The 26,903-nt window shown below is 35.7% G+C and overlaps 1 protein-coding gene across 5 annotated transcripts in view; it reads right to left on the bottom strand.

Annotated features, from left to right (window-relative positions):
• Positions 1-460: 460 nt before the first annotated feature.
• LOC144433839 (dihydropyrimidinase-like) overlaps positions 461-26,903 on the bottom strand; it is a 137,039-nt gene continuing 110,596 nt past the window's right edge. For 4 of the 5 annotated variants that reach the window (XM_078122218.1, XM_078122220.1, XM_078122219.1 and 1 more), the window contains 6 exons: positions 26,483-26,624; positions 26,067-26,237; positions 23,877-23,969; positions 21,793-21,879; positions 15,113-15,299; positions 461-4,173 (listed from right to left, as the gene is read on the bottom strand). In XM_078122218.1, the coding sequence (XP_077978344.1) occupies positions 4,076-4,173; positions 15,113-15,299; positions 21,793-21,879; positions 23,877-23,969; positions 26,067-26,237; positions 26,483-26,624 (778 nt within the window). In that variant the 3' untranslated portion in view covers positions 461-4,075. Of the gene's footprint in view, positions 4,174-10,041; positions 10,147-15,112; positions 15,300-21,792; positions 21,880-23,876; positions 23,970-26,066; positions 26,238-26,482; positions 26,625-26,903 lie in introns of all 5 variants that reach the window. The other variant, XM_078122217.1, reaches the window with a different exon arrangement.

Here is a 26,903-nt window from a genome sequence, read left to right as displayed (position 1 = left end):
TGATAACATGGATGGTTAACTTCAACACAGCACTGTATACAGACCTGTGGATAACATGGACGGTTAACTTCAACACAGTACTGTACTGCCATACTATATACACACCTGTTGATAACATGGATGGTTAACTTCAACACAGCACTGTATACAGACCTGTGGATAACATGGACGGTTAACTTCAACACAGCACTGTACTGCCATACTATATACAGACCTGTGGATAACATGGACGGTTAACTTCAACACAGCACTGTATACAGACCTGTGGATAACATGGACGGTTAACTTCAACACAGCACTGTACTGCCATACTATATACAGACCTGTGGATAACATGGACGGTTAACTTCAACACAGCACTGTATACAGACCTGTGGATAACATGGACGGTTAACTTTAACATAGCACTGTACTGCCATACTATATCGATACACGAGCAAACATTTCAACATTTTCAGCGTTACATTTATTTCACTTATGCATTCAAGCTGTCCAAGTCTTTATAAAGAAAAAAAATCTTTATCACACAAAAGTACTACTTGTTACAGGTAACAAATACAATGAACTTTGACTTTTGACCTCATAAAAATTGTACAACTGGCCAATCACAATAAGGCAAGAAAGGTGGATTACATCAGACAGTTGGAGAGATGTATTTCAAATCCTGATGGCGATTCAACGATATTGTCAATCAATTTGATATTACAACAGATACGAACAAGGAAAAAATAATTCACATATGAAATGATGGAAGCACAACTTATATAAGAGTGAAAAATTCCATTGTCAAAATGAACTGTTGTATATGTGGCTATACTATGAATAGAAACATACGTGACACTCCAGGAGTTGGGCACAAACATTGCTATGCCCCCTAATCACATGTGTCAACTGAAATGAAAATATTTGAAAATGCATGTACCTTGGGGTAAAAGACCAAAGATTATTGGCTGGATGGACCATACTATGGCTAAGTAAACCAATCATTGAACATGTCTCAAAGCACGCTTTCCATTGGCAGAGACAAGTTGCATTCTGAGATGTCTTCAGTCTTCTTTGTTTTATCCAGTACATTTATGTATGATTGTTCTACTTATTGTTCAGTTTTGTAAAAAAAATGTCTTATTTGTTGGACTAAAATCCCAATGATGTTTTTATAAAAGTATTCAATGATGGAGGTATTGTCATCCAAATCTAAACATGTCATAAAGAGACATTTCAAATAGTACTAACAAATACATAGCTACAAATAGTACTAACAAATACATAGCTACAAAACACTCTGCTACATATGGTAACTCACTAATATCAATTGTCACTTGGAGACCATCCGATAGTTGGTGATTCTAGATATGAAAAGTCCAAGACAAGGCACAAGAAATACAGAACTGATGAAAGTAATACAAAGTGTACACAACTCTAAAATCCCCCGGCAGTTTATGAGGGTTTGCCTCCTAAGGTTCCTTTTACATGATCAATATGCACTTTTCAAGCCACTTAGATAGCTCTATGTAACAGGTGACCGTGCCATTCCTTTCTCAAACAACTTTGATAATAACAGTCACATGTACACTTGTGCTACATACTGTTTCTGGTGGTTTGGACTTTTAATGCATAGAAAAATTGTAGATTTACTTATTGCACCTTAAATGTTGGCAACTGGAAGGAATCCCATCCCGTGACATGAAAAGTGCCGATCAAACTTGAAAGTCGACTTAGTTCTGTCATGTAGCCATGGATAATCTGCATTGATTAAAGCATACACAGTATTTGCTACAAAAGTAGTGGGCAATTGCCAACTGACATTTAGTACCAGGTACATGTGAGCCAGTCAATTGCCAACTGACATTTAGTACCAGGTACATGTGAGCCAGGTAACTGCCAACTGACATTTAGTACCAGGTACGTGTGAGCCAGTCAACTGCCAACTGACACCTGCTACAGGGTACATGTGAGCCAGTCAACTGCCAACTGACATTTAGTACCAGGTACATGTGAGCCAGGTAATTGCCAACTGACACCTGCTACAGGGTACATGTGAGCCAGTCAACTGCCAACTGACATTTAGTACCAGGTACATGTGAGCCAGGTAACTGCCAACTGACACCTGCTACAGGGTACATGTGAGCCAGTCAACTGCCAACTGACATTTAGTACCAGGTACATGTGAGCCAGTCAATTGCCAACTGACATTTAGTACCAGGTACATGTGAGCCAGTCAACTGCCAACTGACATTTAGTACCAGGTACATGTGAGCCAGTCAATTGCCAACTGACATTTAGTACCAGGTACATGTGAGCCAGGTAACTGCCAACTGACACCTGCTACAGGGTACATGTGAGCCAGTCAACTGCCAACTGACACCTGCTACAGGGTACATGTGAGCCAGGCACTGCCAGTACTGGGTACATGTGAGCCAGGTAACCGCCAATGGGCATTTAATACCGGGGTCATGTGAGCCAGAAAGAAGAAGCCATCTGGCAAAAGATGGTGTATACATTGTAGGCATTCAATGACTATCCATTAGGATGACACTCTAACAAAAGCTCATGGAAAGACCTAGTTTTCACTTTGGATTAAAAAATGGTGAATCATTTTATCTCTGTGGTGCATTGATATTAGAGTGAGAAACACTTCATCAGAAGCACAGCTATGTCTGCTTTCCTAACAGGTGGCCTTCCAAGAGGTAAAAAGAATATAATTTAATACCTGTGACAATATTTCAGTGTTAGTAAAATATATTCAACTTAGCACAGTTCAACTTTTGGGTACCATCCATTGTAAAAAATAACAAAATTGAATACTGCCCTCACATGACTACTGGAGGACATCAAAACACACCAACATACACTGCAATGTTTGAGTACACTACACTACACTACACTACACACAAGTCTAGGTAAAAATAGACAAAACATGTAATATTTTGATCTATAGATAATCCAGCATTTCTTCAGTACATTTAACATAATAACAGCACTCTTACAATGTTGTCTAAACTTGACCATTTCAGCTGTGTACTGTAAACTGCAGTGATTAGAGTGAAATTCTGATTTCATTATTTTTCTGTCTGAAACTAATGTGTGTTAATTTCAACACCCCTGTTATGTGATGTGTTTGTAATGCATTTCAACAAGACACCATTATATTACATTTAACATCTTGTGAAACTGACAGAACACATGACTGAAATTAACATGTGATATTACTTGAAATTGACATATCCATAAACATGTATATTTCACTAAGTCAGCTGTGGAGTGGATAGAATGAGTTGGGGTGTATTTTTATGGCAATTAACTGACTTACATACATGACCATATTGCATCTAAACATATTTTAGAATATTTCTGATAATTATGAAAGCAAGGACATATATCTTGGAATGCAGCTTTTTTTAAAATTGTTTTAACATTCACACATCACACTATCGGCAAAATTACTTTTTCATTTACTTCCATAATTTCATTTCACACAACAATACATTTCATGTCTTCAAGTGACTTTCATTGTCTGATCAAGCTCTGGCCTTTCCATATTTTCCCACGCCTTCTACCAATGTAGCATAAACTTTCCGTTTCCACTTGTTGGTTCTTTTCTTCTATACTTAGGCCTAGGCCTAAACTAAAGTCACCTTTCACCATCCTTTCCAATGTGGTCTGATAACAATGTCTTAGATGGCAAATGTTGGTGGTGTACTGGAGCATAATGAATGGTGACAAGAGACAAGCTGTAAAGTCTTTCAAACCTGTAACTGATTGTTGCATCATGTATATTTGCCATGTTGATTTCAAATGCTGTGATTCGATAGTTTACTAGTCTTACAACTATGTCTTGATTGTCATGTCAACATTGTGATCACTGCCTACACCTAAAATTGCCTAAAATCTACATTTTACAACAACACAATAATACTGACTACAGATGGTTGAATATAATACCAAACCATTTATACACACAGTACACAAGATTTTTGTCCATTTTATTTTTATCTCTTTGACATTTAGTAAAATTGACTCAGAGTGCTACTACTTTGTTCAATGGCTGAATGTGGTCAGGATCAGGATGTGATATCTAAAAGTGAAGGCTAGACTGTCCTCCTGGTGGTGCTAAGATACGACGTTGGGCGTGACGTGGACTCTTCTGTGGTCCAGGGTCATCACCTTGTGCGCCTGAAAGACATAATGAGACACAAACAATATTTGTAATTATGAAGTCATCTTCAATCTTCACAATGTTTGTTAGCAGACATAAAGAAAATATGGTAAGAAAGTTGTATTTGACAAAACTTTATGATTTAAGGGTGTTAAGTGAAGTAAATTTGGCGTATATGAAGCAAGTCTGTGATCAGGGTCATGTCAGATTTATCAGTCAATGATTTGATTCAAATCTGGGAGAAAAGATAACTCAGTTTGCTTTGTTTATTATGATCTAAAGTTGTCCATACTTTGTATCAACTTGGTTCAGTACAAAAGTGAGATCAGTTCCTCTATGATAGCCTGATAGAGACACTATGTTACATGTCAAGTAAATGAACAAGACATGGACACAGTGGATGTATAGTAAACATTGGATTTTTACATGAACTAATCACTCAGTACTAATTACTGTCAAACATTGGATTTTTACATGAACTAATCACTCAGTACTAATTATTGTCAAACATTGGATTTTTACATGAACTAATCACTCAGTACTAATTACTGTCAAACATTGGATTTTTACATGAACTAATCACTCAGTACTAATTACTGTCAAACATTGGATTTTTACATTAACTAATCACTCAGTACTAATTACTGTCAAACATTGGATTTTTACATGAACTAATCACTCAGTACTAATTACTGTCAAACATTGGATTTTTACATTAACTAATCACTCAGTACTAATTACTGTCAAACATTGGATTATTACATGAATTTATATTTATGTTTGTGTTCAGCAAGAGAAAAATCATTCTGAAGATTGTTTACACAAAAAAATCTTGATGTGCTTTTTTTTCTTAGTTCAGCCATAACGACTTAAAAACAATTGTTCATTTTCAGTCAGCAACAAATCCTTTGAAATCAATAATTTTATGGTAAAAGTAAATTTCTTGTATTATTAAAAATGAGCTTATATGAGAAAATGGGAGTCCTGAAAAAAGACTTGCTTGCTGTATGTATATTGGTTTTAACATTTGGCATGGGGAGCAGTTACTACTTTTGACATTGTGTTTACAAAGGAATGTAATGGTGGTGATGAAGATCAACAACAACAAAGCACACAGAGTCTCATACATTGCTGTAGTTTGAGCCTTTGTGTCTTTAACTATTCACTGGTGTTTTCACCAAAGTTTTAATTTCTCATTTCTTCTAATATCTGCAGGGAATTTTGCAGATTACATTATTTTACATCAAAAAGTTAAGACCACAAATTTGCAATCGTCTAAAGTTAGCTGTAAACAAACATTAGTAAAGTTGTGTACATCAAATTTCAGATTGACAATGCATAGAATGCATAGAATCTGTAGATTGCTAGATTTATCACTATTGACACTCTTATTAACCACGACAGCCAGGAGTGTAAACAATAACAACAACAGCTGGGAGTGTAAACAATAACAACAACAGCTGGGAGTGTAAACAATAACAACAACTGCCAGGAGTGTAAACAATAACAACAACTGCCAGGAGTGTAAATAACAATAACAGCTGGGAGTGTAAACAATAACAACAGCCAGGAATGTAAACAATAACAATGGCCAGGAATGTAAACAATGAAATCCGTATGTCTATAAATTATCATCCCTCAAGGGGAAATTTGTCATGCAACAACACAGAAAAAATATATACATATAATCTTACACATTAAAATACCAAGAACAACATTAAACAGAAGTACAAAGACATTGTTGAGAACTGAGTAAAAAAAACTACATAAAAACAGACTCACACTTCCTATAATAATAGTAGTAGAGTTGAGGAAAGTGTGCACAGAAGCCAGTGGTTTGATCTTTCAGAGCATACACTTTCTCACAGAAGCCAGTGACCTTTCAGAGCATACACTTTCTCACAAGTAGCACCTTGTAGAGTCTAAAGGGACAGCATGGCATTATGGATTTCCAGAGAAACTAAGATAGAGCTTGTGATGAAGAAGAAGACCACGCACTGTGGTCAGTTTTGATGAATTCACAAGACCATACACTGTGGTCAGTTTTGATGAATTCACAAGACCACACACTGTGGTCAGTTTTGATGAATTCACAAGACCACGCACTGTGGTCAGTTTTAGATGAATTCACAAGACCATACACTGTGGTCAGTTTTAGATGAATTCACAAGACCACGCACTGTGGTCAGTTTTAGATGATTTCACAAGACCATACACTGTGGTCAGTTTTGATGAATTCACAAGACCATACACTGTGGTCAGTTTTGATGAATTCACAAGACCATACACTGTGGTCAGTTTTGATGAATTCACAAGACCATGCACTGTGGTCAGTTTTGATGAATTCACAAGACCATACACTGTGGTTAGTTTTGATGAATTCACAAGACCACGCACTGTGGTCAGTTTTAGATGAATTCACAAGACCACGCACTGTGGTCAGTTTTAGATGAATTCACAAGACCACGCACTGTGGTCAGTTTTAGATGAATTCACAAGACCACACACTGTGGTCAGTTTTAGATGAATTTACAAGACCACGCACTGTGGTCAGTTTTGATGAATTCACAAGACCATACACTGTGGTCAGTTTTAGATGAATTCACAAGACCACACACTGTGGTCAGTTTTGATGAATTCACAAGACCATACACTGTGGTCAGTTTTGATGAATTCACAAGACCACGCACTGTGGTCAGTTTTGATGAATTCACAAGACCATACACTGTGGTCAGTTTTGATGAATTCACAAGACCACGCACTGTGGTCAGTTTTGATGAATTCACAAGACCACGCACTGTGGTCAGTTTTAGATGAATTCACAAGACCATACACTGTGGTCAGTTTTGATGAATTCACAAGACCACACACTGTGGTTAGTTTTGATGAATTCACAAGACCACACACTGTGGTCAGTTTTGATGAATTCACAAGACCATGCACTGTGGTCAGTTTTAGATGAATTCACAAGACCATACACTGTGGTCAGTTTTGATGAATTCACAAGACCATACACTGTGGTCAGTTTTGATGAATTCACAAGACCATACACTGTGGTCAGTTTTGATGAATTCACAAGACCATACACTGTGGTCAGTTTTGATGAATTCACAAGACCACACACTGTGGTTAGTTTTGATGAATTCACAAGACCATACACTGTGGTCAGTTTTGATGAATTCACAAGACCATACACTGTGGTCAGTTTTGATGAATTCACAAGAGTGTATGTGTGATCACAAATCTCAAATAGACGGTGCTATTTATTGTAACCATATCTAGGATACTGGTCTAGGGGTTCTGCTGACAAATCTAGTCTCAATGCTCACAAGAAAGATTGAATCAACAACAAGATCAAACCATGTGTCACAACTCATACATGAAAGATGATGGGAGAAAGAAATGGTACAAAATCAAATGCTTTGAGCAATCAATAACAAGAATATTAATAATGATGGGTGTTGTAATATGATGTGTTGCACACTGCAAGGAGAAACAAAAAGAAATTAATGTAGGGTATGTGATATAAAGCACAAGAAACAAGTTTAAAACACTAACACAAAGAAATAAGCTGGGGGGGGGGTGATGATGTAAGGGACTGCAACCTTGCCTGGTGTCAATGTGCATAGATAAGGGAAGTAATTAATTCAGCATTATGAATAATGGGAAGTATAATTTTAGCATCTGACATTTATGTTTATTTTAACAGCTTAGTGATACTGACAGGATAGCACTAACGCAACAACATGGGATTCCAACATTGGGATTTCAAGTATAAAAGATTGAAGTTCAGAACTTAGTAAGACAAGTCATTGAGAATGACATAGTCCCCGCTATGATTGGGTTTTAAGGAACTGGCAGTTTATGTTGTCATTTTCTTGATATCACTACTCTGATCATGCAACAACACTTGTGAACCTAAATCAAACAGACTTAGATATGTTGTGTCTGCTCGTTGGACATGGAACATGCCTACTCATGTTGTGTCTCCTTGTTGGACTTGGGACATGCCTACTCTTCAAGATGACGTGATGGAATAAACCATTCAACAATAAAGGATGGGTTGGGTACGGGGGTCGGGACCTGTTCAAGCATGTCTGAGTTATGACATGAAAACTGCGCCATATCGGACTGTATCACGACGAAAATGCATATGCACATGTATGTCATAGAACACTGTGCTAATACCAACTTTGAATGAGATCTGTTCAAGCATGTCTGAGTTATGGCTTTGGACATGGACAATTTGCAAACAAAATGGCTGCCAGGCAGCCATATTGGATTGTATCACGACAACAATGAATATGCACATGTATGTCATAGAATACTGTCCTAATACCAACTCTGAATGAGATCTGTTCAAGCATGTCTGAGTTATGGCTTTGGACAGGGAAAATTCACAAACAAAATGGCTGCTAGGCGGCCATATTGGATCGTATCATGAAACAAATTGACGTGCATATGTATGCCATAGTATGTTGCCTCTGTACCAAGTTTGAAAAAATCGGTCCAGGCATCTCCAAGAAACGGCTCTGGACGGACAGACGGACGGACGGGCGAACGGAACCCAATCCATAAGTCCCCATCCCGGACTTCGTCCGGCAGGGACTAATAAAGATTGAAGTTCAGAACTTAGTAAGATAAACATCAGGATTTCACATTTACTGTAGAGTTTACCAAAACCTTGTAATGTCCTAACAATTAGCACATGTATGTAAATTTGTGGTATAATTAGAAATAATGATTTTTATGGAATAACTGAATTAAATATCAAATAAATGTATACCCTTGTGTAGGTATGTATGTGATAATATACCCTTGTGTAGGTAGGTATGTGATAATATACCCTTGTGTAGGTAGGTATGTGATAATATACCCCTGTGTAGGTATGTATGTGATAATATACCCTTGTGTAGGTAGGTATGTGATAATATACCCTTGTGTAGGTAGGTATGTGATAATATACCCTTGTGTAGGTAGGTATGTGATAATATACCCTTGTGTAGGTAGGAATGTGATAATATACCCTTGTGTAGGTAGGTAGGTATGTGATAATATACCCTTGTGTAGGTAGGTATGTGATAATATACCCTTGTGTAGGTAGGAATGTGATAATATACCCTTGTGTAGGTAGGTATGTGATAATATACCCTTGTGTAGGTAGGAATGTGATAATATACCCTTGTGTAGGTAGGTAGGTATGTGATAATATACCCTTGTGTAGGTAGGTAGGTATGTGATAATATACCCTTGTGTAGGTAGATGTGATATACCCCTGTGTAGGTAGATATGTGATAATATACCCTTGTGTAGGTAGATATGTGATAATATACCCTTGTGTAGGTAGATATGTGATAATATACCCTTGTGTAGGTGGATATGTGATAATATACCCTTGTGTATGTAGATATGTGATAATATACCCTTGTGTATGTAGATATGTGATAATATACTAGTACCCTTGTGTATGTAGATATGTGATAATATACCCTTGTGTAGGTAGATATGTGATAATAGACCCTTGTGTAGGTAGATATGTGATAATATACCCTTGTGTAGGTAGGTATGCGATAATTTACACATCAAACATATCACTAAGAGAAAAAACCCAGAGAACACAGAAAATGAAATACAAGACAAAACCATTGAATACCCTAAGATTTGTATCCAGCATAATCTCAACAAAGTAACAGTATGACAACAGGTAACATTTATAGAAGGGGATATCTTTACTTATTTTGTTTCTCTTTTCATTCAACATTCACAGTTGAATTTCAGAAAACACTATTTCTATTTTTTGAAAAGCAAATTTTCAACAGAAAGAAGGTATTACTGATAGAGTGAGAGACAAAAGCAGCAGTTATGGATGAAAATATTATAATTACATTGCTTAGGAACCTAATCTCCAAAGCTGATACTAGAGTGACCACCGGGTGGGGCACTGATCTTTGAGGTATTCCTTGGGGACAGATGATCATCAAACTGTCGACCTGTAGGTATGAAACATACTCTATACATCAAATTGACATGCAAAATGGCACAATCAGCGATATGTACTGTATACACAATATTTCACCACTGTAGGTTGTTGTTGTAACCCTGAATTTTAGGGTTGCATGATGAAAACAACTGTAACATTCCATTCTAACCATCACAGTTTTTGTTAATGTTTAGGAAACTTGGTAATAGAATGGGGAAATAAGCTAAAACTTTCATACAGTATACCATAATGTTAAACTTTGGTAAAATAACTAGGGAAACCAAGTAATTTCTACCATATTTTGTTTGACCATTAAAGTTATAATTTATTTAATGACAGTTTAATATATGAATTTACGTCTTTCAATGTGAAAGTCAGTGTGTTGTAAAGCATAGAACAATGTGAAAGTCAGTGTGTTGTAAAGCATAGAACAATGTGAAAGTCAGTGTGTTGTAAAGCGTAGAACAATGTGAAAGTCAGTGTGTTGTAAAGCATACAACAATGTGAAAGTCAATGTGTTGTAAAGCATACAACAATGTGAAAGTCAGTGTGTTGTAAAGCATAGAGCAATGTGAAAGTCAGTGTAATGTAAAGCATAGAACAATGTGAAAGTCAGTGTGTTGTAAAGCATACAACGATGTGAAAGTCAGTGTAATGTAAAGCATACAACAATGTGAAAGTCAGTGTGTTGTAAAGCATACAACAATGTGAAAGTCAGTGTAATGTAAAGCATAGAACAATGTGAAAGTCAGTGTAATGTAAAGCATAGAACAATGTGAAAGTCAGTGTGTTGTAAAGCATAGAACAATGTGAAAGTCAGTGTGTTGTAAAGCATACAACAATGTGAAAGTCAGTGTAATGTAAAGCATAGAACAATGTGAAAGTCAGTGTGTTGTAAAGCATAGAACAATGTGAAAGTCAGTGTGTTGTAAAGCATAGAACAATGTGAAAGTCAATGTGTTGTAAAGCATAGAACAATGTGAAAGTCAGTGTAATGTAAAGCATACAACAATGTGAAAGTCAGTGTAATGTGAAGCATAGAACAATGTGAAAGTCAGTGTGTTGTAAAGCATAGAACAATGTGAAAGTCAGTGTGTTGTAAAGCATAGAACAATGTGAAAGTCAGTGTGTTGTAAAGCATACAACAATGTGAAAGTCAGTGTAATGTAAAGCATAGAACAATGTGAAAGTCAGTGTGTTGTAAAGCATAGAACAATGTGAAAGTCAGTGTGTTGTAAAGCATAGAACAATGTGAAAGTCAGTGTAATGTAAAGCATAGAACAATGTGAAAGTCAGTGTAATGTAAAGCATACAACAATGTGAAAGTCAGTGTGTTGTAAAGCATAGAACAATGTGAAAGTCAGTGTGTTGTAAAGCATAGAACAATGTGAAAGTCAGTGTGTTGTAAAGCATACAACAATGTGAAAGTCAGTGTGTTGTTAAGCATAGAACAATGTGAAAGTCAGTGTGTTGTAAAGCATACAACAATGTGAAAGTCAGTGTGTTGTAAAGCATAGAACAATGTGAAAGTCAGTGTAATGTAGCATACAACAATGTGAAAGTCAGTGTGTTGTAAAGCATAGAACAATGTGAAAGTCAGTGTGTTGTAAAGCATACAACAATGTGAAAGTCAGTGTGTTGTAAAGCATACAACAATGTGAAAGTCAGTGTAATGTAAAGCATAGAACAATGTGAAAGTCAGTGTAATGTAAAGCATAGCGGTCACTTGTCTGGAAGCCATGTGGATTGAACTTTTTACATTTGTCTTTTGATTGGAAAGACGAATGTCAAAAATCCACTCTGCATGGATTCCAGGCTAGGAGTTCACTTGTAACTTTGAATCAATGCACTTGTATGTGTAAAAATCTGAGCCTGCAATGCAATAACTTTCAATAGCTTGTATGTTCCAACGATGTTGTGTGTGTGTGTCTGTATATTAATTGGGGTTAGATGGTGTTGTTTATATTTGTATTTAAGTGGTCTGTGGGAACCCTGTTTCTTATCTATCTACATTGATCAACATAAAATGTGTATGATATGCAAAGTCCTTCGGCAATCCTTCTATTTTTAAGCTGTAACATAAAAAGAAAAGTAAGTAATACACAAGCTTACAAAATACGAGTAAACAAGTAACAAAAACAAACTGGGAAAAATAATGTGCTGTAAAGTGTATGACCATACACAAGTGTACTTAGTAATAATTATAATCATATAAGCCCATTTTAAATCTAAGAGTAATCATTTTGATTTAGTATAAACTTGGTAACATATATGAACTTATACTAATACAGCATATTCTTTCTTAATAAAACTTACCTTTGGAAAAAAAATATGCAGAATGCGATTTGCAATAATTACAGAAAAGATACATTCTGTGTTCATATCAGATAGGACCCTGATTGGTTGGTTATGTGAAATATTGGTTGGTTGACATGGTTATGTGAAATATTGGTTGGTTGACATGGTTATGTGAAAAATTGGTTGGTTGGAATGGTTATGTGAAATATTGGTTAGTCGACATGGTTATGTGAAATATTGGTTGGTTGACATGGTTATGTGAAATATTGGTTGGTTGACATGGTTATGTGAAATATTGGTTGGTTGGTTACAATGGTTATGTGAAATATTGGTTGGTTGGAATGGTTATGTGAAATATTGGTTGGTTGACATGGTTATGTGAAATATTGGTTGGTTGACATGGTTATGTGAAATATTGGTTGGTTGGAATGGTTATGTGAAATATTGGTTGGTTGGTTGACATGGTTATGTGAAATATTGGTTGGTTGACAGGGTTATGTGAAATATTGGTTGGTTGACATGGTTATGTGAAATATTGGTTGGTTGGAATGGTTATGTGAAATATTGGTTGGTTGACAGGGTTATGTGAAATATTGGTTGGTTGACATGGTTATGTGAAATATTGGTTGGTTGGTTACATTGGTTATGTGAAATATTGGTTGGTTGACATGGTTATGTGAAATATTGGTTGGTTACATTGGTTATGTACAATATTGGTTAGTCGACATGGTTATGTGAAATATTGGTTGGTTGACATGGTTATGTGAAATATTGGTTGGTTGGAATGGTTATGTGAAATATTGGTTGGTTACATTGGTTATGTACAATATTGGTTAGTCGACATGGTTATGTGAAATATTGGTTGGTTGACATGGTTATGTGAAATATTGGTTGGTTGGAATGGTTATGTGAAATATTGGTTGGTTGGAATGGTTATGTGAAATATTGGTTGGTTGACACGGTTATGTGAAATATTGGTTGGTTGACATGGTTATGTGAAATATTGGTTGGTTACATTGGTTATGTACAATATTGGTTAGTCGACATGGTTATGTGAAATATTGGTTGGTTGGTTACAATGGTTATGTGAAATATTGGTTGGTTGGAATGGTTATGTGAAATATTGGTTGGTTGACATGGTTATGTGAAATATTGGTTGGTTACATTGGTTATGTACAATATTGGTTGGTTGGTTGACATGGTTATGTGAAATATTGGTTGGTTGGTTGACATGGTTATGTGAAATATTGGTTGGTTGACATGGTTATGTGAAAAATTGGTTGGTTGGAATGGTTATGTGAAATATTGGTTGGTTGGTTACATTGGTTATGTGAAATATTGGTTGGTTGGAATGGTTATGTGAAATATTGGTTGGTTGGTTACATTGGTTATGTGAAATATTGGTTGGTTGGAATGGTTATGTGAAATATTGGTTGGTTGGCATGGTTATGTGAAATATTGGTTGGTTGGAATGGTTATGTAAAATATTGGTTGGTTGGAATGGTTATGTGAAATATTGGTTGGTTGGAATGGTTATGTGAAATATTGGTTGGTTGACATGGTTATGTGAAATATTGGTTGGTTGACATGGTTATGTGAAATATTGGTTGGTTGGAATGGTTATGTAAAATATTGGTTGGTTGGAATGGTTATGTGAAATATTGGTTGGTTGACATGGTTATGTGAAATATTGGTTGGTTGACATGGTTATGTGAAATATTGGTTGGTTGACATGGTTATGTGAAATATTGGTTGGTTGGTTACATTGGTTATGTGAAATATTGGTTGGTTGGAATGGTTATGTGAAATATTGGTTGGTTGGTTACATTGGTTATGTGAAATATTGGTTGGTTGGAATGGTTATGTGAAATATTGGTTGGTTGGCATGGTTATGTGAAATATTGGTTGGTTGGAATGGTTATGTAAAATGATCGTTTTATTTTATACTTCAAAAAGACCAGGAGCAATCTTTCACATGGCAAAGTTTAGAGCAATTTTAGGAATTTTAAAGTTCAGGGAAATGGGTTCCCAAGATGCATTCTACATGTACCTTGAACCATCTATCTATCTAAAGTACCGGTACACATGGACCATCTATCTATCTAAGTACTGGTACACATGAACCGTCTATCTATCTATCTATCTAAAGTACTAGTACACATGGACCATCTATCTATCTATCTATCTAAAGTACTGGTACCTTGAACCATCTATCTATCTAAAGTACCGGTACACATGAACCGTCTATCTATCGAAAGTACCAGTACACATGAACCGTCTTATCTATCTATCTAAAGTACTAGTACACATGGACCATCTATCTATCTATCTATCTAAAGTACTAGTACACATGAACCGTCTATCTATCTAAAGTACTAGTACACATGAACTGTCTATCTATCTAAGTACTGGTACACATGAACCTTCTATCTATCTATCTAAAGTACTAGTACACATGGACCATCTATCTATCTATCTATCTATCTATCTATCTATCTATCTATCTATCTATCTATCTATCTATCTATCTATCTATCTATCTATCTATCTATCTAAAGTACCAGTACACATGGACCTTAAATTAGTGTAGTCAGGGGATAGCAATCACAAATTGGGAAGTTAATCTCTGCAAACATTCTCTTTTGTGACTTTTCCAAATTGACACTTTGTTAACTAACCTGACAAGCTGAAAGAGGATGCATGGAGATCTCTGCCACCACCATGACGTGTTGCCGGTCTACTCCCTACAAACTCTTCCTGATGGGTAATAGGTGACAATGTTGCCTTGGGAAGATCTGCATCAGCTGATGGTTCAAATACTGGACCAGTGTAGGGTTCACGTTCTACCTTCTGTGGTTGGTTTACCTATCAGAAAATAGATATTTGAACACCAATGACTAGATGCCTATGGGGGTGTTGGCAGAGTTGCCCTCTAAGGCAGGTGGGCAACAAAACTATTGGATGCCCTACAGCATCACCATTAAGCAAATCATGCAAAAATAACAAAACCACATTTGACTAGCAAACACCCTCTTGACTTTCTTATGTCTTGGATGCTAACCATATCATAAAAATCTACACTTTCTCATACAGTATATATCGTAACTTTCTCATACCATATATATCTTAACTTTCTCATACCATATATATCTTAACTTTCTCATACAGTATATATCTTAACTTTCTCATATCATATATATCTTAACTTTCTCATACAGTATATATCGTAACTTTCTCATACCATATATATCTTAACTTTCTCATACCATATATATCTTAACTTTCTCATACCACATACGGTATATCTTAACTTTCTCATACCATACATATCTTAACTTTCTCATACAGTATATATCTTAACTTTCTCATACCATATATATCTTAACTTTCTCATACCACATACGGTATATCTTAACTTTCTCATACCATACATATCTTAACTTTCTCATACAGTATATATCTTAACTTTCTCATATCATATATATCTTAACTTTCTCATACCATATATATCTTAACTTTCTCATACCATACATATCTTAACTTTCTCATACCATATATATCTTAACTTTCTCATACCATATATATCTGACTTTCTCATACAGTATATATCTTAACTTTCTCATATCATATATATCTTAACTTTCTCATACCATACATATCTTAACTTTCTCTCATACCATATATATCTTGACTTTCTCATACAGTATTTATCTTAACTTTCTCATACAGTATATATCTTAACTTTCTCATACAGTATATATCTTAACTTTCTCATACAGTATATATCTTAACTTTCTCATACAGTATATATCTTAACTTTCTCATACCATATATATCTTAACTTTCTCTCATATCATATATATCTTAACTTTCTCATATCATATATATCTTAACTTTCTCATACCATATATATCTTAACTTTCTCATACCATACATATCTTAACTTTCTCATACCATATATATCTTAACTTTCTCATACCATATATATCTGACTTTCTCTTACAGTATATATCTTAACTTTCTCATATCATATATATCTTAACTTTCTCATACCATACATATCTTAACTTTCTCTCATACCATATATATCTTGACTTTCTCATACAGTATTTATCTTAACTTTCTCATACCATACATATCTTAACTTTCTCATACCATACATATCTTGACTTTCTCATACCATACATATCTTAACTTTCTCATACAGTATATATCTTAACTTTCTCATACCATACATATCTTAACTTTCTCATACCATATATATCTTAACTTTCTCATACCATATATATCTTAACTTTCTCATACCATATATATCTTAAGGTAGCAGTAAAGGCTATTTTTCTCCCATTTCTTTGTTGTGTAAAAAAAATCATAAAACATGTCAGAATAAAGATATTGCAACCAAACTCGCAGCAAACATCCTTCTTGATATGATTGTTTTAGGAGTATTATTATTTTGCGTTTCTTTATGATTAATGAAATATGACACCAGTAAATATGAAAAATAAATATTTTTTAATATTTTCATTTCGATCTTGGAAACTACATGATCTTTTAATCATTTCTTTGCATTTATATATTCCTTATAGAATTTTCTAACTTCTCTCAGTGGTTTTTGTCGATATCTATCATCGTTTTTTTTTAATGAATTTTTAAAACTGTAAATTTCGGTAAAAAATGAGTGCTACTTTGGCGACACCTTGTTGTCGAAGTATACCTGCTACGTCGAAAAACCACCGAGAGAATTTTTATATAATCACGTTTTATCGACCATAAAAGGTTTCATTCCATTGCCATGAGTAACAACGTAGATCGAAAGCTTTGAAAAAGAGATACAAAGGGTGAAAAATGACGTTTTTCGTGTATTTTTAGCATTTTTACAGTACCTCTTTTGCTCTAATTCGCTGGTGTGTTTGGCATTCTGACATGTTAAGACCCTCTAGTAAACATAAAGATTATCAATATGGCGCGTCCTTGATTGTATGGTGTCGAAAAGCACTCAAGCAAGACACGTGTCAAGCGTCTACCAGAATGTGATACTATGTAACTAGGCTAAGGGGTCGTAAACAATAGACACTACACTGCGCATGCGTAGAGTCCTTTCACTAGCGAGTTCTTTAGTAACGTATACCACATGCTACGCTTACACCATGCATACACTAAATGCTCAAAGAAATCGTTATTTTACCGAGATTCGCCATTCAATATCAAAATGGTTTGCTCAGTAAGTAAGATAGAGAAGGTAAGAACAAGCATGAAGGCTCTGTCTGAGTTTTAGCATCTGAGAAAAATAAGGAAAACTCATCGAGGACTGATACCTCCGTCACAGAGCTACATGCAACACCATGTACCAACAACAAGCTCTGGAACTTGAAGCGAAAGAGAAACTCTAAACACCCAGTATGTGTGACATCAAACTCAGTTCAATACACATAGTAAAAGCATGATTTTGATTCGACAGTTTTGTACGAATAAACATGTCTTCTGTCAAATTAGTTAGTTTTTGGTAATCGCGTACTTGTAGAAGTTGTACAGTGCAAGGTCACCGGAAGTACCGTACTTTGAGTGACTCCCGCACATGTAGTTTTGACTTGCAATTGTGAATTTAGTTTAGACATTCATTTCACTCCGAATAACACGATAAAAACGTCTTGAATTGTTCACGATAGTTTAAATAATATTGATATCGACAGACGTCATTGACAAACAAATTTGTCGCTAGACAAAAACTAGACTTGATTGGTATATCGCTACCACGTAGTAGTAGAGTACGCTCGACTTCGGAGCAAGTCGCTGTACCCGAAGGCCGGCCCGATCGGGGATGAGTACACGTGGAAGCACATGTCGTGTGATTGTATGTTGGCGAGTCTATGCCAATTGTTTTTGGTAAATACATATGGATTTCGTAAATAGGACAAGTTTGATATTCATCATCAAAGAGCTTTAGCCATTCATACATTCAAGGGGTGTGGATAGAAAATCATTGAAAGATTTTGAACACAAGAAATCGCGTACTTGTACAGTGCAAGGTCACCGAAAGTACCGTACTTTGAGTGACTCCCGTACATGTAGTTTTGACTTTAATTGCAATTGTGAATTTAGTTTGCAGTCAATTTACCTAATACTGTGTCCCACATGATGAAATATTTTGCCATCCGTTAAAAACAATTCTCGCTTTTTCAAATTTGTGTTACGATCAAAGCAACCAAAATATGAATCATTGAATGTGTAAACATGTAACCTTTGGACTTCAAGCTTTGGGCTAGTATAGTAGTAATTGTGCAACGTGACACATTAGTATTATGCAGCGAGTAAGTTTTTCTTTTTATATCCGATGGCGGTTTCATTTGCAAATTGTTTTAAAGTGGTGTTTCGAAATGCCGTCAGATTATTATTACAGTTTACACCATCATTTGAAGGTCTTCAGACTTTACTGTAGGCGTGGATGTATTCCCCATTTCCCTCGTAGAGGGCGTATCAAACCCCCTAGCTACACAGAAAACTTTCCAATGTTGGGATATTTAATTCGTGTGTAGTGTCTCCAACTATGAATGGATTTTTTTTTTGCGTGTGAAAAATAGTTTCTAGTGACTGCTTCAAGTTTTTTATGAAGTGTTTATATGCAAATTCAACTGACGTCCTAGCCTTTCCCGCTACCTTAACTTTCTCATACCATATATATCTTAACTTTCTCATACCATACATATCTTAACTTTCACATACCATATATATCTTAACTTTCTCATACCATATATATCTTGACTTTCTCATACAGTATATATCTTAACTTTCTCATACCATATATATCTTAACTTTCTCATACCATACATATCTTGACTTTCTCATACAGTATATATCTTAACTTTCTCATACCATACATATCTTGACTTTCTCATACAGTATTTATCTTAACTTTCTCATACCATACATATCTTAACTTTCTCATACAGTATTTATCTTAACTTTCTCATACCATACATATCTTGACTTTCTCATACAGTATATATCTTAACTTTCTCATATCATATATGTCTTGACTTTCTCATACAGTATATATCTGAACTTTCTCATACAGTATATATATCTTAACCCTTGTGACGCCACGTCGTTGATATCCACGATGTAACACTTCCGCACTCTAGGCCACGTCGTTGATATCAACGACAACAGGGTAATTTGCATATGCTGTCAATAAAGTGATGTTTTAATGGGTTTATCGCTGTCCCGCCCTTATACTCATAATAAGTACTGATGTACACGATGTTATCTTATTTAATATTAAATTATTCAGGTGGGATACAGTCACATGTTCGATTTTTCTCACTTTTTGCCGCTGAATGCAAATAGCGCCTACCTTAGCAATGTCTAATATGGCGGCCGCTATAGATATGTATGTTGACCATCGACATTATGCTAATATATTGAACAAAGTAAACCCGGAAGACAGAGAGTTTTTCTCTCGACAATTTCTAGACAGTGGTAGCTATGATGATGAAGAATTTTACGTTTTTGAGGGAGTAAATTTTGTCCTCCTAGAACGTATCGAAAACCCTCCGATAACATAGACTTTTGGACTGACGTCGTCAATGGCTGGTCCCGCGATCCTGCCGATGACAAACCACAGATGTCAATGCTGTACGATTACTTCTACGCTACGTTGGTTTACATGAACTGATGAAGACGTACGACAGGATCATGTGGCAGGACCTACATCGTTGTCTTTCGTCAGATTTTTGTTAACAAACGAAGTGTTGGATATAATCTTCCATGAGACGTATCGTTATGCTGCTATCTACAGACTTACATGTATGCAGTATTTGTATATGCAAATTTGTTTGTATTTACTGTAAACATAAACGGACTGTACTTGTTGATTTTATGATAAATATTTTACCCAACACCCATACTATCTTTCTATTAATTTTTACAGCTAATTTCCAATTGTAATCCTTGTATTTATCAAAAATACCGCCAATGGCGTTGTAGCACAACTGTACAGTTTTTAAAAATGTTTATCCATATGTTAGTCCATGCTAACAATAGGTGTTCATTTGCTGAATAACTATCCAGTTGCCTATCCAACCATGTTGCTATCTTTACGATAAATGCTATAATTTGGCTGTTGCTATGGGCGTGGTCATGTTGTTAGATATATTTGCATACATTTAAGTATGTTTTTGTTCACTAGTGTATGAATTCCTGATATTGTCTTTGCAATACACGTGATCATTTGGCTGTTGCTATGGGCATGGTCTTGTTGCTAGGCAAATTTACATACATTTTTTAATGTATATTCAATTGTCTATTAAACCCCATTGTTATCTTTGTGAAATACACCACTGTTTTTGAATGTTTACAAACTTGCGTACCAGATGATGTTGTTATTTGACCAAAATATACTGCCATTTGGTTGTTGCTAAAGGGCGTGGTCATGGTGGCTCGGGCCAATTTTGCCAAAATATTTTGAAGAAAATCTGCAGAATAAGTTTCAGAAACATCTCGCCAAGTTTCAGACTCATTGACCAAGTACTTTTTGAGATATAAGTTTTTGAGCAAAAATGAACATTCCTACACCTAATTTGCATATCACTCATGGAATCATTGTATGCTTAATATATCTTCATCCATACATCCCAAGATGCATCCCCATCAAATTTCAGCCCAATCTGCCCAGTTGTTTTGGAATTATAGATTTTTAACCAAAAAGACACATTTTTAGCCCTAATTTGCATATCACTGATGGAATCATCATGTCATGAACAAATCTTACTTTACACCCCCTAAAGAATCTTCCTACCAAATTTCGCACCAATCTGCCCAGTAGTTTCTGAGTTTAAGTTTTTTGACCAAAAATCACATTTTTTGACCCAAATCACACACACCTGTGATGTGATCATTTTGATTTGAACAATTTCCCAACTAGACACCCAAGGTAATGGACCCACCAAATATCATGGCAATCGGTTCTGCAGTTTTTGACTTTAAGTTGTTTACACACACACACACACACACATCCACACACACACAGACAGACAGACGCCGGGCGATCCCTATAGCACTACTGAACCTCAGTTCAGTTGTGCTAAAAAACTAAATTTCACATGCTTTTTTGACCAAAAACGTGTGTTTTATACCAATTTTCCCCAATTTCTTGGTCAAGTTACTGACCATACATTCATGTATACACATAGATGAGACCATATCCCACCTGTTTTGGTGTAAAATGATCACTATCAAAACATTGTGTACAACTGTGTGCAACCTAAAAAGTCCTTGGCCTAGGGGGTCATTTGAATGGAAAGTCTCTGGCATCTTAAGGGTTAACTTTCTCATACAGTGTGCAAACATAAATACTAACCTCATCTCTACGTCTAACCTTGCCATAGCAGGCTTGTGAATTAGTAGGATTTGGAATGAATCTACCAGCACCTTGTGTAACATGCACCTGAAAACAAACAGAATTGCATACACATGTATTAATAAAGCACACTACATTAAAAATAACCAGAACAGAGAGGAATAACAAGTCTTCATAGAAGACATAGCGCCCCCCCCCCCCCTCCCCAATGTGACTGAATGGAGAGATGTTTTTTTTACAGAAATTGGTGGCAAACAAATAAATACTACAAAGTGTCTTTGATAATGAAGGGAAATTGTGAATTTCAGTAAACCTGAAGATCCAGGTCTCAGTCAAAGGTCAATGTCTAAACAAGAAAGTTTAAAGCTGGCAATATGAGTTAATTGGTCAATCATGATTGTTTACTACAAATATGGCGACCTGCTAATGAGTAAAATGTGATATGAGCATCAAAAGTAATGCAGGTGTATGTTTATCTGGTTCTGCATTATCTATAGACATTAGCCATACATAATTGCTACAAAGTATCAATAGACATTAGCCATACATAATTGCTACAAAGTATCTACAATATGTAAGAAATAGCTTAATTTTGATTGTTCTATGAATATAGTCTATGATTGAAGTTGTTTAATTATACAGTATTAAATATAGTGATTGTTTACTACAAATATGGGTAAAATTTACATGAACACTACAATGTGTCTGTGATAGGCAGGAATTTACCTCCCATAAGGGAGGTTATGCTATGCTTTTGTCTGTCTTGTGTATGTGTGTGTGTGTGTCTGTCCGTGGACACAATATCTCAAAAATAGCGCCAATGGCACTGTAGCACAACTGTACAGTTTTTAAAAATGTTTATCTACATGCTGATCCATGCTAGGTATAGGTGTTTATTTGCTGAATGATTATCCAGTTGCCTATCCAACCCTGTTGTTATCTGTGCAATATATGTGACCATTTGGCTGTTGCTATGGGTGTGACCATGTTGCTAGACATATCTGCATACATTTTTTGAATGTTTGTTCCCTTGTCTATGAATCCCTGATGTTATCTTTGCAATATACATGATCATTTGGCTGTTGCTATGTTGCTAGGTATATTTGCATACATTTTTTGAATGTTTATTCATTTGTCTATTAATGCCTGTTATCTTTGTGAATACAACAGTTTGGCTGTTGCTATGGTTGCTAGAGATATTTGCATACATTTTTTTGAATGTTTACTCACTTCCCTACCAGATCACGTTGTTATTTAACCAAAATATACTGCCATTTGGTTGTTGCTAAGGGTGTGGTCATGGTTGCTAGGGCCAATTGTGTCAAAATGTTTTGAAGAAAATCTGCAGAATAACACTTCTAGAAAAATCTAATCAAGTTTCAGTCTCATTGAAAAAGTACTTTTTGAGATACGAGTTTTTATCAAAATTCACATTTTTACACCTAATTTGCATATCACTGATGTAATCATTGTATGCTTAATATTTCTTCATCTACATACCCCCAGGTGCATCTCCGTTAAATTTCAGCCCAATCTGCTTAGTAGTTTTGGAATTAAAGATTTTTGATCAAAAAGACACATTTTTAGCCCTAATTCGCATGTCGCTGATGGGATCATCATGTCATGAACAATTCTTAATCTAAACGCCCCTAAGAATGTTCCCACCAAATTTCAGACCGATCTGCACAGTTGTTTTTGAGTATCAAGTTTTTTTAACCAAAAATCACATTTTTTTACCCAAATAACACATCGGTGGTAAGATCATTTTGATTTGAACAATTTCCAAACTAGACACCCACGGTAATACACCCGCCAAATAACAGGGCAATAGGTCCAGTGGTTTTTGACTTGAAGTTATGACTTTAAGGGCCCCTGGGATACCACAATCAATAGACTATGCCTTCACACGAATAACCCCAAAAAATCAAGTTCTATTTGGACCAGCGTCTTGCCTCATCATGAAACTCTTATTACCACTACCAATGTTGTCTGTCATCAACACAATTACAAATCTATTTCTACACAATACATTAAAATACAATATTTGATGCCATTATTTTGTGATAATACAAGCACTGACTTACCACACCATCTTCTACAACTACTCTACCCTGGCATATGACAGTCACTGCTACACCATGGCATTCCATACCTTCAAAGATATTGAAGTCTACAGCCTAGAAAACAAATTAAATATAAACAGAAATAAGTTAAATCAATTTCTGTCATTTCGGTACACATGTACATAACAGACATTCTTATGCATTTCAGGCTGACATTCTTGTCCATTTCAGTCCATTTCTGACATTCTTGTACATTTCAGTACATTTCTGGCATTCATGTACATTTCCATACACTTCTCGCATACTCACTATAAACGATGTATCCCTAAATGCATCATGATTCCGTAACACGAATGTCCTAGGTTCGTCAAACGAGGGCGCTGTGTTAAAATTTCATATAATCAGGGTGTTCTCAGTGAATAAGCCATAACTTAGAGGGTTCGGTTGCAGCCTCGTTCACAATAAAATATTTGAAAACCCGAGATTCTTATGATTTTTCCGATATTTTTCTATTCTTCCTCTGTTTTTTCATTGCAAAACTATTGATATGCAAATGAGAATGTCAAATTTACCCTTTTTTGGACATTTTTTGCTATCTACTTCGCCAAATCAACTTCAATCACTGCAAGGGCCTGATGGGTCAACTGGTAGGAGCAATGGCTGCCAAGGTACGATCATTTTGTTGTTTACGATGTAATTATTCTCTTAGAATAGACAAAATCATAAAAATCAAGGATTTTCCTCAAAATCAAGATTTATTATTCCCATAGAAAGCCAGGAGCTCATTTTTACGGATTGTACTATTGTAGAGTAAGGTCTAAGCTTTCCAATGGTATACAGTACACGGTACTTGGTATGTGTTTCCACAGACTAGATAGCATTTGAAACAGCCGATGTATTTTCTAATATTGAAATACAAAATGCAGTACTTAATTTGTCATTAATTTGTCATCGCAAAAAGTGCATGTAGTTCTGACATCGGATTTTCTATGCTCTTCCAGATGACAAAATCGAAGACGAAAGATCGAGTATAGTGGATGATCCACAGTAAGAACGACCGATCGCGATTTTGCGATCGTCAGACCCGGGATTTCGATCGGTATCACCACATGTGGCCATCATGGCCGTAGAAGTACTACTGCATGTACTGCCCGAACTTGGGGCAAAAGACGTGGCTTCACGCCCACGAATCCTTAATTTTTTTGCTTCACAGGATTGCCTTTGTCGTTTGGAAAACTTCGGCATGACTTTAAAATACAAATTGTTGACACCAACAAATCAAATTCTTACAATAAAAATTTCAGAGTGAAAGAGTTTTCATCAGTGAATGTAGCACACATGCGACAAACGTCCGTACTCTACGCTTTCGAAAGCAGCACTGAAAACTCTGTGTTCATCACCCTTACACCAGACCTCGGTTAGGCTGATGCACACAGTGATCGAACGCTGGAAGTTTTTGCCTGCGCAGTGCGTTCGTGAATGTCTCTGTTGTGCGCAGGCCATTCTCTCGTGAGTATAAATCGTACTGCATTGTAGGAATTTTACAGTGCAGTGACTATTTCTGTAGATTTCTGGCATTCTGATATATTTCCATACATGTCTGACATTCTTGTACATTTCAGTACATTTCTGCCATTCTTGTACATTTCAGTACATTTCTGGCATTCATGTACATTTCCATACATTTCTCACATTCTATTTCTGTAGATTTCTGGCATTCTGATTTATTTCCATACATGTCTGGCATTCTTGTACGTTTCCATACATTTCTGGCATTCTTGTATATTTCCATACATTTCTGGCATTCTTGGACATTTCAGTCTGGCATTCTTGGACTTCTATATAGAAGTACATTTCTGGCATTCTTATACACATATTAAGTACATTCCAATGCCTCACAAGAGGAAAAGCAAGAGCTAGAATCACATGGCAGTACATAAAGCAGTCAACAAAATATGGTTAAAATAACTACCGATGAGAGTTCTTAAAAGTTACATGATCTGAAATAAAGTTACCAGAATATTTATCTGGTTCAAAATGCAATCAATTTTTACCTTGGAACCCTGGGAAATAATGACTTTGTAAAGGGAGGATATATTGTACTTAACTCTCACGGACATCAGTTTCTGGTCCAACTACTGTCCGTGAACAGCACTCCTAGTGTTCACATTCTGACAACAGGACTATGGGATATTGAAATCCTAAACTTACGTGGTGATGAGTGTCTTTGGATATTGTTCTTGTTGCATTTGGATCCCATACAACAATATCAGCATCTGATCCCACTTGAATGACACCTTTCCTTGGGTAGATATTAAAGATCTTGGCAGCATTGGTACTTGTCACTGCCACAAAACGATTGGCATCCATTTTACCAGTGTGCTAAATAAAATATCAGCAAACACGAAACAGTTCAGTGTGAAATTTGCTGGAGTCAGATGATCTGTATACAAAACACTGGGTGATATATGAATGACATCTCACTACACAATGTAATAACATACTTTTCTCATACTCTCATTAACTAAATATAGATTTGTGATGTTGAATTCACTGTGACAAACAGCAACATAACAGTGCCACAGGGCGATGTATACAACCAATACAATGACATAAGAGCTCCTTACCACTCCCTTCTCCCAGATAACAGACATTCTATCTTCAACTCCATTGATGCCATTGGGAATCTTGGTGAAGTCATCTTTGCCAAGAGCTTTTTGATCAGCATTGAATGTACAGTTGTCTGTACCAGTCAGTTGTAAGTCATCACTGTGTACCATATAAATAATATGAGATTACATGTTTGTGGCTACAAATAACCTAGTTAACATACACAACATAGACTGTAAGGCTATACTATTAACAAACCTAGTTAACATACACAACATAGACTGTAAGGCTATACTATTAACAAACCTAGTTAACATACACAACATAGACTGTAAGGCTATACTATTAACAAACCTAGCCAACATATAACAACATAGACTGTAAGGCTATACTATTAACAAACCTAGCCAACATACACAACATAGACTGTAAGGCTAT

The sequence above is a fragment of the Glandiceps talaboti genome, chromosome 4, assembly GCF_964340395.1.
Source record: "Glandiceps talaboti chromosome 4, keGlaTala1.1, whole genome shotgun sequence".
Lineage (NCBI taxonomy): Eukaryota > Metazoa > Hemichordata > Enteropneusta > Spengelidae > Glandiceps > Glandiceps talaboti.
This window is presented reverse-complemented; position numbering and strand designations above follow the sequence as displayed.